Here is a 14,286-nt window from a genome sequence, read left to right as displayed (position 1 = left end):
GTGTATTAATCAACAGTGTGAGGCGTGTGACAGTCGGAAAAGAGACAGGAAGAAGGGCTGCAGTGCCAGAGCGCTTTAAGAGAAGTTCTGACAAACAGGCTCTAAAGAGGAATTTCCCAGTCTGCATCGCTAAACTAAACTGATATCCAATTATGTTCCCAACATCGACAAGCTAACGTAGCAGCTGTGAGCAGCGCAGTCTCGCAGTGTCAGAATTGGCCAGGCGCGAGGCAGAGAAGCCCAGGACCTTGAAGGAGATGTCACAAGGAGGCTGGAGTCAGCCGCTTGAGTGAGCGATGGTCCACACGCTTGCCTGAAAGCATGACATTGCCGAAGGGGGAAAAACACCATTTTATCATTCAGTGCGATTCGCACCCTCTCTCCCTGTCAAACATGCCATATGTCCCCGTCACAGGTCGTCTTGCTGGCTTATCGAGTGTGACAGGGCTATTCACACACTGCTCCCAATCAGACACCATCTCCTCCAGAAAAAAATCCCCACCCTAGCAGTGACAGGCTGTCAGGCAGAGGGCACCAACCTCCACAGGGCCTTGGCTGAGAGTCTGCCCATGCGGGGGAGGAGGGCAAAGGCCAGGGGTTACGATAGGAGACACAACGCAGGCATCCACATGTCCGCACACCTCAAGCACACTCGTATTGCTTGACACTTTTCCTGCGTTATTCAATCAACAACAAGGCAGAGATAAAATCCAAGTCTGCACACATCAAAGCATCAAACAGAAAGCTTAATTAAAAGTTCTAATAAAGCCCTCATGTGAAGTTTAACTCTGTGTCTACACGCTGCTCTCAGCAACTTTGAAATGCTTTCAAATGCTTAAACTGTTTACAACTCTCTTTACTTGCACATAAACATAATTGACTTGAATTTGACTGGACGTTGTGTACCATTTGAAACAGGTTATTTGCCTGGCAGGAAGCAAAAGTGGTATGTAAAACTCACCGGGGGCTTCACCCTGTACCTGGTCACCAGACGATTTTCATAACCACTAGACCACACGTGTCAAACTCAAGGCCCGGGGGCAAAATCAGGCCCTTGGTGGATTTAATTTCGGCCCGCAGGATCATTTCTAATTACTATTAGATCTGGCCCGCAGGTATATTGCACGCACACCTTCACTCAACCCTGAGGGTTTCCTCAGCTCAGAGCCTGACCCGAGATGAGATGCCAAGTATCTGCTTGAACTAGCATCACAGAGCAGCACACTGAGTTTAATGGATGTTTCCTTCTGCACTTTCTTTCTTGAGACAACAGGGCATGTTTGGTTTTTTCTTTGAGGGAAATAGTTTTTTTTTTAAGCTGTTGTTGGCCTGTGGAAAAATGTAATCATAAGAAATGAAGCTGCAGATAGAGCCATAAGAAATGAATGCAACCGATTATTTAATGTTGTTTTTATAGGCAATAATGTAAGCTTTGTTAGTTCCAGGTTTAATATGTGCAGTAAGTTCATTTCAATTAGTTTTTCAATAAACATTGAACCAGTCCGGCCCTCGATTACGACTAGTACCCATTTTTCTATTGTGGCCCACTGTGTATCTGAGTTTGACGCCCCTGCACTCGACCACATGAGCTCCTTACATGCTATGACGATCTAAAACTACAAGTGAGGGCGACCAGAGGTCACTGAAAACCAGGAGCAGGGGGCACGATTTTAGAGCTTTGAAGAAGATTTGCTTCTCTCGTTGCACTTCTGGAGCCTACAAATGTTTACTTTGATGCAAAAGAATTTCAGGGGTACTTAGCCACTTTGCTCCAAACACAATAACACTGCAGATTCTGAATATATTCACTAAGTGAGCAATCAGTGGCAAAGTGGGCTGAAAATTACACTTGTCCCCCACCCCATGATGATGATATGCATAGAGAAATAAATCAGAGAGCAAGAGAAGAAGCAGAGGGGCAAGGGGGAGAAGTGGCATCACCTGGTCGGTCTTATCTTAAAAAGCGGCGGGATGTGTCACCTCAACTCTTCAGAAAAAGAGATAGAACCCTCTGGCACATCTTTATATGAAAGATTTCTGTGAAATGATTGCTAATCTATGCAAAAAAGCAATCAGTGACTCATTCATAATGCATGAGCAACGAGACACCAATTCTGCAAAGCTTTCGGATTATTAGATGTTATCGTGAATGCAAGCAGACGAAATATGAACACTCCTACCTGTCCTATTGTAATTACATGACTGCAGTGGTCGAGATATCCACTGAGAGCAGAACATGTGCAGAAAGAAGCAAGCGGGGAGACAGACAGACAAGCAGAACATCCATTACTATCTGACTGCAGATCGCTGTAGATGGGAATATTTGTTTCTAAAAGCTTTATGTATCCATTTGTGCAGTCATTTATCAACCTAAAAGCTGTGGTTTTAAGTACATCTGGCTGACACTGTAATGGTCCATCAATCACTGGGTGTCATGCGATAACATTTTGAGATCATCCTCCTCCCTGAGAGAAAAAAAATGAATCTAATATATTGGCTGCAATCCCAGGGAAATTATGAGAACCTATTTCTAATTCAAAGCAAATTCAGAGTACGAATGTAAAATAAGCTGCTTCTCAAATTAATTCAAATTTCATTTAGGATGTTTTTGTTCTATATAGACCCCAAATGCACTGAATATATGTATGTGCCAGTTTCTAAACTGCAGTTAAAGCCCGGCAAAGAAAATTACAATCCTGTTTGGATTACGGGCGTCAGATTAATAACTGCAATGTATTATCAAATGATAATGTATTTCCTTTAAAGGAGCCATACATTCATGCACATCAAAGAATTAAATTAATTAAATGGATTTAACATGTATCTATTAATTATAAAAATGCTGCTTTGCATCTGATTTATACTTAAATAAAAGAAGACGTAACTTTTTCGCATTATTTTAACAATTAAAACCGGCAGAGACGGACGTGTCCTTCCCATCCCATAGGAGATAGAGACGGGCACAATGTAACGCCATCTCTCTTTTCCTTATCCTGTTCAAAAAGAAATGTAAAAGCACAGAACCATGACTTTTTTTACGTCGGTGTTAACATATATAGATTGCACCTGGAAAGCTTGTAAAAAGCGCTGACAGGTTTCATACTTTTACATTCTGGGCAACTTCGGGATTTGCTCTTAAAACGGAGCACAGCAAGGATGAAGGGAGGTATAAAAATCAATGAGGCTTTTCAAAGGCAACAAGAAAAAACAGCGCCTTAGCCTGCAATTAAACAAGAGCTCTCCTGGCACTGAGGGATGACAGAATATGTTGCAGGTGCCCTCGACTTCACAGAATCAATTCCAGGATCAATACAATGACATGATACAATTCCATAATGGAAAACGGGACGTGGGCTGGGATTCATGTGTTTCAGATGTTTATAATAACACAGCTCAAGCAGCTCTAAACACGGTGGGCCCATTAAGTAAACATGAGTGAAGACGAGCTCGAGACAACACACTGACTCCAGGTGGAGACCTCACATATCTGGGGGTCAGGGCCCCACAAAGGGATGCAACATAAAACTGAAAGGTCACAAGACGACTAAAAGAACAGTAAATAAAAACAAAAAGAATAATTCTGTCGCATTAAATCCGCTTAATTGTTTCAAGACCTTCCTTTGGTGGATAACGGTACCATTCTGTTCATCCATGATCCTCAGAGGAGGGATCGGCATTACTTTGGTGAAACATGTTCAAAGAAAAAGGAAGGATTCAATGTTCCTCCTTAAAAACTAAACCTTTGACAGCACAGTTGTACCCTGCTGTCTTAAAAGGACCCCTGCTACTAACACTGCCCGCCACCCTCCACTTACCTAAAGGGCAAACTCCCCCAGTAGGATCCTACAGCCCATCATGACTGAGCGCACGGTGTTGATGCTGCCGATATGAATGCTCGGAGACGATGATCCCACACATCTTCCCTGCTGAGGCCAATTCAACATCCCCCTTTTGAAACAAAATATCATGACATAAATTACAATATAGACACGAACAATTAATTTCCAACATAATAACCGGCAACACACTGTGATCCAGAGGCCTCTTTATGCTAATGAGAATCCTCACTATCGGAAGTCACACACAGGGTCCCTTTTAGTCAAACCAGTGGCCGACAGCAACATGATATCTTGTCAGTCAGGTCTAATTCTGCGCTCAAACTTAATGGCTCCAGACAAGCATCTCACCAGTCCACTGAGACCAGAGGGAATATGCCACAGTGAGCATGACCACTCAGCAAATTCACATTTAACATTTCATTCCTCCTGCTTGGACAAAATGAATTATACATCCTTGATTCGCCCACATTGATCCATCCAGACAAAACTCCCTAAATGTTAAATGATTTGTACGTCTACTTCCGCGCTGCTGGGACGGCGTCTCTATCATTCTGACATTCTCCCTCTATCCTTGACCCCCTTTCCTCAGTCCCTCTGTTATCTGAAATAATCTCAGGGCCTCTTTAGATTCTATTCATCAGAGCAGAAAGAAGCAGGCGCTGACATTGATAAAAAAAAAATACCATCTGTGCCTCGCAGGGGTAAAAGGAGTGAGAGAGAATGAGACGGAAAAGAAAGGAGAGGGGCTTCAAATGAAACAGGCTCTGTTGTCTCCCTCTTGTCCCCCCTCGTCAATGCCATTTCAATTGAAAAGCGCAGTGGTAATTAAATTCCAGCAGGGGTTAGGGGCAACTGTGTGGCGCACTGACGGGGGGCTGCCCTGACATAAAGATGACACAATTCAAGAGGACAGAGGGGGCGCCAGGCGGGAAAGGAGGGAGGGTGACAAATGTTGTGTATTCACGTACACTGCCAGAATCGTACTACTCAATCTTCCTGACATTTAAAAAATAGAAAATGAAATGGATATTCAAACTCAACTGAATCCCTCCATGACCTTTCCTTCAATTCAGGGATATTCCGAACAGATCCTTCGTCTGTGGCATCTGCAGAATACTTCTTAATGCTTAGGAGGCAGAGCAATTAAGTGAGGGGGACATTTGGAGAAGCGTGTGTGTGTGTGTGTGTGTGTGTGTCAGCACTAATGTGTGACTCACAGAAGGACGCTGGTTGTTGTTGATTCACATTATAGTGGTGCTAATCCAGAGGCTCCAGAGAGGCCACACACTCCTGCTGTTCCCCTCTCCCCATCCTCTATTAGCAGAATGAAACTGCTAGCTGGTTTCTAACTGCAGACACAAACAGCATATGGCATGCCTTATTTTGAGATTTGAAAAAAACACCAATCTCTCACAAATATTTCTCTTTCTTCAGATTTAATATGAATACATCACAAAGGCAAGTTAAGTGTAGATATTCAAATAATTTATGTTAAAAATAAAGCATGTTAAAAACGTGTTGATTTATAGCAGCATGCATCTGTCTTAATAATAATGTATGACTTCGAAAGCTTTATTATATTATAAGTACTCCTTAGAGTAGGGGTGTCAAACTCAATTTCATCACGGCCACATTCGCATTATGGCTGCACTCAAAGGGCCGGTTGTAACTTTAAGACTATATAAAAATGTAATATATATAAAATAATGTATTTATATTACATTATTGCCTCTGCATTGGATTATTATCGGATAGGGTAATAACTTCATAATTAACTCGGTCTGAAAGCAGAAGTCTAGGGCAAATAATTGCAAGTCTCTTCAGTGAGAATGTCACAAAATGATTTAAAAAGAAAATGAAAATAAAAAAAGGTGACATTTTGAAAGAAAAGTCAATTCTGAGAAAAAAGTCAAATTTGAGATGCATTGCGCTCCATGTATGGGCAACGTGCTTCTGTAAATCGCCATGTAACATATTATATTCTTTGCAAGCTCTTGTGGGGACACATCAAATGAAGTTGCGGGCCGGATTTGGCCCCCGGGCCTTGAGTTTGACACCCCTGCCTTAGAGTATAGTTAGGATATTAGTATTTCCTGGTCTCACCATCATTGTTTATAATCCAGAGAAATATCAAAGCCTGTTGAGAAACCTCTCAAAAACCTGAATAATAATCATTGAGTTTTGTTGAATAATCAAAAATCTATTTATCAAACTTCATCATAATTTCTGTAAAGTGACTACTTTCATTCTAGCTGTTATCCAACAACAGTGCATGGTACAATGCAAACATCGAGCAATTAATGACAATCATCTTATCCATTAAAGTATGTTGGCCGTACTTTGTTGAACATTTTTGATTAAAATATAAATGAATCCTGCCAGCGCTTCACTTAGACATGAATCAATGTGTCAGGATCCATTACCATAACTCCGGTTGCATAGAAAAAGCATCGGTGCAACTCCGATGCCATCTTGTGGACAAAGCGCTCAATACATTGTACCATTTAGTCATGTTCACAGTTTAACATTAATATCAGTAATTCGTTAGAGACACAGTAGCTTTTGCTGTTAGTTTCAAAACAATTAGTCTTCCAACAAGAACATGTAGGACGCTCTTTCCGTCTCCTTCAGTGTGAAATGTTCCTTGGTCCATTGGGCTCAGTTCATGAGTTGAGCATACCTCAGTTCTTTAGGTAAACACCGTAAAAGACAAACTGTCCTCTTGTTAAGCCCCCGTCTCAGTAACGGTTTAAAATCTCCAGAACTTCCTCCTTAACAGAGAGCGGAGAGTGCTGCTGGACCCCCGGCCCGCCAATACTCGTCTCCCAGCAGTCAAAGCCGCAGTCTTTCAAGTCCTGCACTGTAGTCTGGACAACGGAGGAGTCCGTCTCTACAAAACAAACAAGTCATAATAAAGTCAGAAAAGTATGTCAGAGTGGGCTATGGTTAAAACATTCAAATAAAAAGGGTTTACAAGCTAGAGATGTGTTGTTGTTTCAATGTACAGGAATACAACGGACACAGTGGTGCTTTCAGGGATACACGACGTGCAAAGTCTTTGCCACTGAAAGCAAAAGTCAAGGACCTCAAAGATGAAGGATAATAAGCACTCTCCTGCTGAGTGTTGGATGGAAAGGGTCCAAAGTGTACTTCATGCTAACCACGGGCTTAACTGAGAGCCTCAGATGCAGGAGCAGCTAAAACATGAGGACAAAATGACTTGACTTGGTGCCCTTTCCTGAAAGATTTAATATAAACACTCTCAGAGAACATTAGAGAAGACAGAAACCAGGCAATCTATTTCAAAATTGCAGCAATTCACACTGATTGCTAAGAAAACAAATAATGAGTATTTGGAAAACTATTTAGAGGAGTTGGAACATTTATTCTGCTCCAGGCTGCAGGCATAAACAAAGAGTGAACTCACAGGTTCGGTTTGTTTTGTCAAAGAGAGGATGATACAAAGTGTCCTTATAGCTTATTCCACAGTAGGTCCCACAGAACAAAGAAGCCTCAAATGAAGCCTTCTCATTTCCTTCCACCCAGTTTGGTGTTTCAGAGAGGAGGAATGAGGCAGCGTTCAAGGAATAGTTGTCGTCATCAGCAGTCTGACAGTCTGGCTTGTCAAACTGCCTTCATTAGATTCATTTAATTAAAGGTCAAATTAAATCGAGGATGTAGAAAATAGGTGACGTAAACTGAGTAAGTTAAGGCAGTCAGTGTAAGAGTAACAGTCCTTTCTCCACTTCTTTTGAAAAACGTATAACATCTTTTAAATTACCTTTTTCTGCTTTAGAAGACCCAAAAATGTGTCTGTTTATATAACTTCTTTAAGGTCAAGGTTCTTTATTTGTCATACGAACATAGCTACAGAGTAGTTATGTCGATGAAAATCTTAGGTCACAGGCTTCTCCAACAGTGCAACACAATAATGATTTAGTGATTGGACTGCATTTTTATCATGTCTTTCTAATCTGTGCGACCTCTTAACGTGCACACAGTTGTGACATACACAGTGAAGCCGTATGTGTACAGTACCTGGTCTCAGAAGGGTGATGCCGCAGCCCCCTCCACCCGCGCCGGTGAGCTTGCTGTGGAGCCCTTTGGTCAATGTGACCTGGCACAGTGTGTCCAGGGAGGGGTGTCCCACGCCCATCACATTCAGATGGTGCTGGTTAATGTCAATGAGCTCCTATAGATGATAGGACACAGCTGTTGTCAAAACCTGTTGCTGTCAACGGAGGATTAGTCATGTGGGTGTGGATATAGGCTCTCTGGATTAAATACAGAACATGATATTCTATTTGAAATCCTATGTTAGGTCTGAATGACTTGTTTATGATGCAAGACGCTTTCCACAATGTATTCATATGTTCTACCTCTAGAATATTATAGTGCTCTCCAGTGATGGGCTCGCAGGTCATCTCCGAGAGGATTTTCTCACAAGTGCAGGAAATGGCATCAACCGAGTCAAGCACCGGGGTCATGATGGAGGGAAACTAGGAGGAGGAAAACAGAAATACAGCCGATCAACATCACCAGTGTCTTTGTTCACATGATTCTAATTGGTTCTAAACAACAGAAAGGGAAATAACAGTGTTGATTGTGGTTTTGCTCCGGCATGATCACAACACTGCCACAACACCAACCAGGCCAATCTATGTCGGAGGCAGATATCGGCACACCTGCTGCTGTCACCAAGGCAACAGCACACAGGGGCGCTGGCTAAGAGTTTAATTTCAATATTTTATGAAGGCACTCAACGCCAGGCTCCGGAGTATCTGCTATGCAAAAGCACCGCCTATTATATTAATTACAGTGTCGGCAAGTAACACGCGGGGGAGGAAGAAACCATTTAGTACCTTGTTAATCTTGTCCTTCACCCCGGCAACAAGTACCTTGGTGCTACGTGGTACGTTGGTGTTAGTGAGCAGGATTCTTAACAACGGCACCCTGGAAGCAAAGCAGACAGATCAGAAAGGTCAAACACACGTATTATTCTGGTGAACTAATTCTACCCGGACAATATTTGTGTTTTCACACTATGCTTGTTATTAACTCACTGTGTACTCACTGTGTACTGTACACTGTGTACTCTCTTTTAAATGAAATCAAATTAAAAAGTGTTAATCAGTGTCATTACCTGCTCAGTGGTATTATCTTCCCGGCCAAGAATCTCAGCATGCCACCTACATTCAGGGAAATCAAATTCATTAAAAAGATAATCATCAAATGATAATAACCAGCGGTGGTCCCATTAAAGACAAAGGGAGGTATAGCTCCATATGTACTACGCCAGATAATTGAATGCCTCACCCCAGGTTCCTACAGCGTTGTCTACTCCTGAAGGATTACCATGAATGATCATTTCCCCCTGGAAAGCCCAGCTGTTGATCTGCTCCAGGTCCTCCTGACACCACCTGTAATTAGTTGTAAATTAAAAGAAAAAGCTTTGCATACTAACAGACCCTCAAAGACCAAATCTTTAACTACCTCCTTATCTCAGAGCCATACACGGGTAAATACTCTAGGTATGGGTGTGTAGTGGATGAGTTAAACAGATGCTGTTTGTGATGAATCTATTTAAAATGTTATATTTTACTAAATGGTATTGACACCTTACAACATAATACAATACAAAAACAATGGAGACACAATCAGAATAAAGTTGACATACTATATCTCTCGTTTGTTTTAACAGTTCATACAGATCTTAGTTAAAAAGGCTTTCATGCGGGCAGCTCTGAGAAAAAGAAAGCAGGTCCTAAAAACTTAATTCAAGTTACTAATGGTGACACTGTTTGGGATTGCAATACACTAAACAGGCATTCATGCTGTTGTGTTTACTCCAAAACCATGAAGTAGTTTTGCTTTTAAAGAAATATAACGTTGTCATTCAAGGTCTTTCCTTCTCTGTAAGCTTCAAACCACATTACTTAGGTTTTTAGATCCTATTGATCCTATACAAAAACTGCATACGCAGCTTATCATAGAGACATTCCTTTAATATAGCGTTGTTACCGTGCACTTTGATCCGACTCTTTGAGGGGAGCAGGGATGGCTCCACTTGCACAGAGCAGAGCTGAAGCCAAACACACCGAGTAGGCAGCACTGGACCCCAGGCCCGCTCCGGTGGGCAGCTCCGACCACACGGACACCGTCAGGCTGGGCAGCTCACTGAGGAAATAACATGAATAATGAGCCTCCGTTTGTAAGATGCTGACGGCTATACTGCTCAAAGCTTCAGAACCCTGGTATACAAACAAATGGGTCATTTCACAGTGACTTTATCTGCTTTTTATATAAAGTCCAGTGTTTCCCATACATTGATTTATTTGTGGCGGGCCGCCACAATTAAATATGGTCCGCCACGGATCTCGTAAAAAAGGTATTTATTATTATTCTTTTTTTTTGTGGTCTAATGGATAGTGAGGTGGGCTGATGATTGGAAGGTTGCGAGTTCAAATCCTGCCTGGAACACCACTTGCCCTTGAGTAAGGAACTTAGCCCTCGGTTACTTCCGGGAGAATGTCCCTGTAATTGGTCGTTGTAAGTCGCTTTGGAATAAGGCGTCTGCTAAATGCCTAAATTGTAAATTATATTTTTGGGAGAACAAACAGATCCTCAACCCTGGTGTGTCTCACTCATTAACAACGCAACACAGAGCAACACAGAGCAACAAGAACGTTGTCGACAGAAGCCATGAACTCGCATGTATTATCTTATTTGAGGGGGGGTGGATGCGTGGACCACCCGAATAGGTTAAGGGGCCTTTGGCTTTTCTTTTTTTGTGCGGTCCACAAATAGAATCAAATTCTGTGGGAAACACTGCAGTCTATTGGTTTTCTTCCAGAGTTTTCATTCCAGAGTGACTACATCTATTGTTTTATATAAAGCCTATTGGTTTTCTATAATGTGCAGAATATGTGAAATGGGTAATTGGATCTTTGTGGCCATCTTAGCCAACCAGATGCAATAACAAAAGGAACAAGTGCTGAGAAGAACTATCTCACCTTGATCTGAACAGTGAGATGTAGATGTAGAGGAAGGATAGGGTGGCCATGTTGCAAGTGTCCAAGTTTCCATTGGTGACACCGATAAATTCACGCAGTTTCCTCACAAGTTCAGCATCCAGAGGTTTCCCCTCCTCACGCTTACCTGTTAACATGATGTATAAAACAGAGCAATCGTCAAAATCACTAGAATGTAATGTGAAAGGATGATACACATCTGGTCAATAGTAAGTTGATATTGATTTTAAGTTGTGGCATCTACTCTTATAATGATATGTGTTGGAGTTCATTGTATATTAGTACAAACTTGACTAGTTTTAGACATTGTGAAAAGTCTGAAATCACACCAAACTGTGCCTGCACAACAATGTGTGTAGGTGTTAATGGTCCCCAGTGCTGCACCATCCCTTACCGCAGGAAACAGGAATAAGCTGCTTCAGCTCAGAAAGGTCATAGCAGAGGAAAGTGTCGATATTTGGGAGGTTGATGCAAACGCTGCCAGTCGTGGTGCCTTTCAACCGTAAATATGTCCTCAGGTTCAAACTCACAGCAAGAGCCACCTATAATAGAGCAGAGATATACAGGGTTAATAAATGACATTTACACAATTACGTGCACATTATTTTAAGTAATGTTCCAGGAAATTGGTGCTAATTGGATGATTGTTGTTATCTTTCGTGCAAAGATGGGTTGATATTTGTTGTACAGTATAGTTTACAGAGATTTCGTTTAATAACATAAGATAAGAAGATTGTTGATCACAGAAACATGTTAAAACAAGGCATTGCACATCATTGGAAAAATAAAAAAATAGACATCAAATGAACAAACAAATAAAAGAAGTGAAAGCTTCTGGAAGATAGCAACATTGCATTTAAACTGAGATCCTTCAACTGTTATTGCATTAGACTGCCCATATACAGAAGGTGTTGGTCCTGTGCAGGGCATCATTGCTCTGACTAACCCAGATGTATCTCATACATTGTCGAATTTCATCTCTTTCAGCAGTACTTTACCTTTCCGTGCACCACCGCATGCTCTCCGTGGAGGATCGCCTTCCCTGGAGCAGACACGAATACGTCTTTGACTGTCATTTCTGTAACAGCTTGCAGAGTGAAGAAATGCGTCCAGAACTGGGCAGCTTTAAGCCCAACTTGTCACCGACAGTGTTATTATTAGCTAGCTCAGACACCTAGCTAATGTTAATCCTCTGAAGCAACAGCACGCAGATGACAACTCTGCCCCTCATGAAGTCTCAACGAATACAGAGAGTTTAAGTAAGCTGTCTTTAGTCTAAATGCAGCAAAGTGCTTTGCTTCATAGCAGCGTGGATAAAACATGTTAAAAGCACAGCCGATTCAGAGAAGGAGGGAATAACATGGGTTCGCCTCCCAGTATCCAATCAGCGCCGCAACTTGCCGCACATATATTATGTTGTCCAATCAGCGTTCAAACCACACGGTGAGTTGACCAATCATACGATGAAAACGAAACGCCCATAAACTACGGACACCACAGAGGGACAAAACGCGTTTCCCACTACCGTTCACCTTTAGCAGTTAGCTTCTGGCATTAACATGGCATCGTTTATCATAAAACCTGCTCACCTCCGTTGTGTTGTAAGGACATGTAGGTTCTTACGCGAGCCTCAGACAAGAAACACATTGTGTTCAAGCAGAAGGTAGTACATTCCTGTTCTTTGTCAAAGTAGTGGTGCAAAGTATTCATCTACTCATGTTGTACTGTGTAACATTGAGTCCTATTAGGCAGCTACTACACAGGGATACTTATCAAAGAAAGGCAATGTATCAAAGTGTATCTACATGGAGTCTTGTTTGAAACTGAGACTTGAGAAACCTGGGGACACAACAAAATACGTTGTTATGAAACAAAAGGGGTAGCCTACATGCATTTCGCCATGTTACATGTTTCACTGTAAAGTGTTTTTCAAATTATTTATATACATATGTTCTTTTCTCCCTACAGTTATGCCACTGAAGAAGACAACAGGGGACCCAAAATATACACCAAAACTGGAGACAAAGGTTGTTTTTTTAACTAGGAATCAAAACATGTTACACCACTTTGATAATACGTTTTTGGTTTTTTTAAACGAATCCATTCCTTCTTTTACTCTTTCTTTGCCCCCTAAAAGGTTTCTCCAGCACATTTACAGGAGAAAGGAGGCCAAAGGAAGATCATATTTTTGAAGCCTTGGGAAATACAGATGAGCTGTCATCAGCTATAGGGTAAAGTTTCTACTATTCACCAGTCAAATTTAACTTGTTCTATAATCTGCCTCACTGAGTCAACATGTTATGTTAATTTTACATTACAGCTTGGCTAGAGAATTTTGCCTTGACAAAGGTCACACCTTCACATATCAGCTGGACAAGGTTTGATTAGCATATTGCATTCAATAACCTTTTTTTCATTGCAGACATGCAACTGTGTATAAGATTTTCTGAGAGTAATATTCCATTAATTGCAGATACAGTGCATTTTACAAGACGTGGGCTCCAATATCGCCACTCCTCAATCATCTGCCAGAGAAAGCCACATAAGTATGTATTTACAACTGTTACATATGCACTCGCTTTTCTAATACTTTAAAATGTGTCTAATGTGATTGAAGATTTAATTGATTTATGTCTGTTCTGTTTTTGTAAGGTAGAACAAAATTTGCAGCTCAGCCAATTTCAGACCTGGAGACCTGGATTGATAAGTTTACTGAAGAACTGCCACCACTGACCAACTTCATTTTACCTGTAAGCCCACCTGAGCCTCTGTAAGACACTGAGTTCTCATGAGAGTAAATGTTTTCCTGTTGCACTGATACCTGAGCTTTTTGTGTCACAGTCCGGAGGGAAGGGCAGCGCAGCACTGCACTTGGCTCGGACAGTGTGTCGGAGAGCCGAACGCAGGTTGGTTGCAGCATATTCCTTGCCCTGTTTGTCGCAAAATGTCCCCCTATATCTTGCTTTTCTGGCACAGAAGGTTCTCACAGATCTTTGTTTCTTGTTATAGTGTTGCTCCAATTGTGCGATCAGGCGAGGCAGATCCAGATGTGGCCAAGTTTTTGAACAGGTCAGTCCAGTGCTTTAAAATGAATATGAGAAAAGGATGTCTGTATTTCACATCCAATAGAAATCGCATCTTTTTCCCTCAGATTGAGCGACTACCTGTTCACAGCGGCCAGATATGCAGCCATGAAAGAAGGCAGTGTGGAGACTATCTACACAAGACCTGAATGACCAGGTTCTCACATGAGGAATAGACGTAGATCTATTTTGTTATTGTGGATGGTTGGTGTTGCAGAGATTTCACAGTTTATTAATTAATTGTTTGTTATCCTGATGCAACTTTCTTCTTATTATAATGTGGGAACATGAGCAGTAATAAACTTCACAGTGGCTTCAACTTTCCGAAAACAT

General features: G+C 41.6%; 2 protein-coding genes across 2 annotated transcripts; one reads left to right on the top strand and one right to left on the bottom strand.

Moving 5' to 3' along the window:
• Window positions 1–5,267: 5,267 nt before the first annotated feature.
• Window positions 5,268–12,204, bottom strand: mvk (mevalonate kinase). Its single transcript, XM_034091222.2, has 10 exons — window positions 11,869–12,204; window positions 11,265–11,412; window positions 10,853–10,997; window positions 9,861–10,016; window positions 9,156–9,259; window positions 8,983–9,028; window positions 8,702–8,792; window positions 8,219–8,338; window positions 7,878–8,031; window positions 5,268–6,729 (listed from the first exon to the last, which is right to left on the bottom strand). Exons 1-10 carry the CDS (start codon window positions 11,944–11,946, stop codon window positions 6,578–6,580), a joined length of 1,194 nt encoding a protein of 397 aa, XP_033947113.1. The 5' UTR covers window positions 11,947–12,204; the 3' UTR covers window positions 5,268–6,577.
• Window positions 12,205–12,378: 174 nt separating this feature from the next.
• mmab (metabolism of cobalamin associated B) lies at window positions 12,379–14,272 on the top strand. The gene is made up of 9 exons (XM_034091616.1): window positions 12,379–12,533; window positions 12,839–12,897; window positions 13,008–13,101; window positions 13,191–13,248; window positions 13,344–13,416; window positions 13,523–13,620; window positions 13,712–13,776; window positions 13,880–13,939; window positions 14,022–14,272. Exons 1-9 carry the CDS (start codon window positions 12,430–12,432, stop codon window positions 14,104–14,106), a joined length of 696 nt encoding a protein of 231 aa, XP_033947507.1. The 5' UTR covers window positions 12,379–12,429; the 3' UTR covers window positions 14,107–14,272.
• The last annotated feature ends 14 nt before the right edge of the window (window positions 14,273–14,286 follow it).

The sequence above is a fragment of the Pseudochaenichthys georgianus genome, chromosome 9 (genome assembly GCF_902827115.2).
Source record: "Pseudochaenichthys georgianus chromosome 9, fPseGeo1.2, whole genome shotgun sequence".
NCBI classification, from domain to species: Eukaryota; Metazoa; Chordata; class Actinopteri; order Perciformes; family Channichthyidae; genus Pseudochaenichthys; species Pseudochaenichthys georgianus.
Note: the sequence above shows the minus strand (reverse complement) of the source record. Positions and strands in the feature narration are given on the sequence as shown.

Bases quoted from the DNA above. Each gene is read 5' to 3' on its own strand.
- mvk (XM_034091222.2), bottom strand. From the start codon at position 11,946: ATGACAGTCAAAGACGTATTCGTGTCTGCTCCAGGGAAGGCGATCCTC. The intron at 10,998-11,264 runs GTAAGGGATGGT...TCATGTTAACAG, and splicing joins GCTTATTCCTGTTTCCTGCG to GTAAGCGTGAGGAGGGGAAA. The intron at 6,730-7,877 runs GTACTGTACACA...TTTGTTTTGTAG, and splicing joins CATCACCCTTCTGAGACCAG to AGACGGACTCCTCCGTTGTC.
- mmab (XM_034091616.1), top strand. From the start codon at position 12,430: ATGGCATCGTTTATCATAAAACCTGCTCACCTCCGTTGTGTTGTAAGG. The intron at 12,534-12,838 runs GTAGTACATTCC...TTCTCCCTACAG, and splicing joins ACATTGTGTTCAAGCAGAAG to TTATGCCACTGAAGAAGACA. The intron at 13,249-13,343 runs GTTTGATTAGCA...CATTAATTGCAG, and splicing joins TCACATATCAGCTGGACAAG to ATACAGTGCATTTTACAAGA.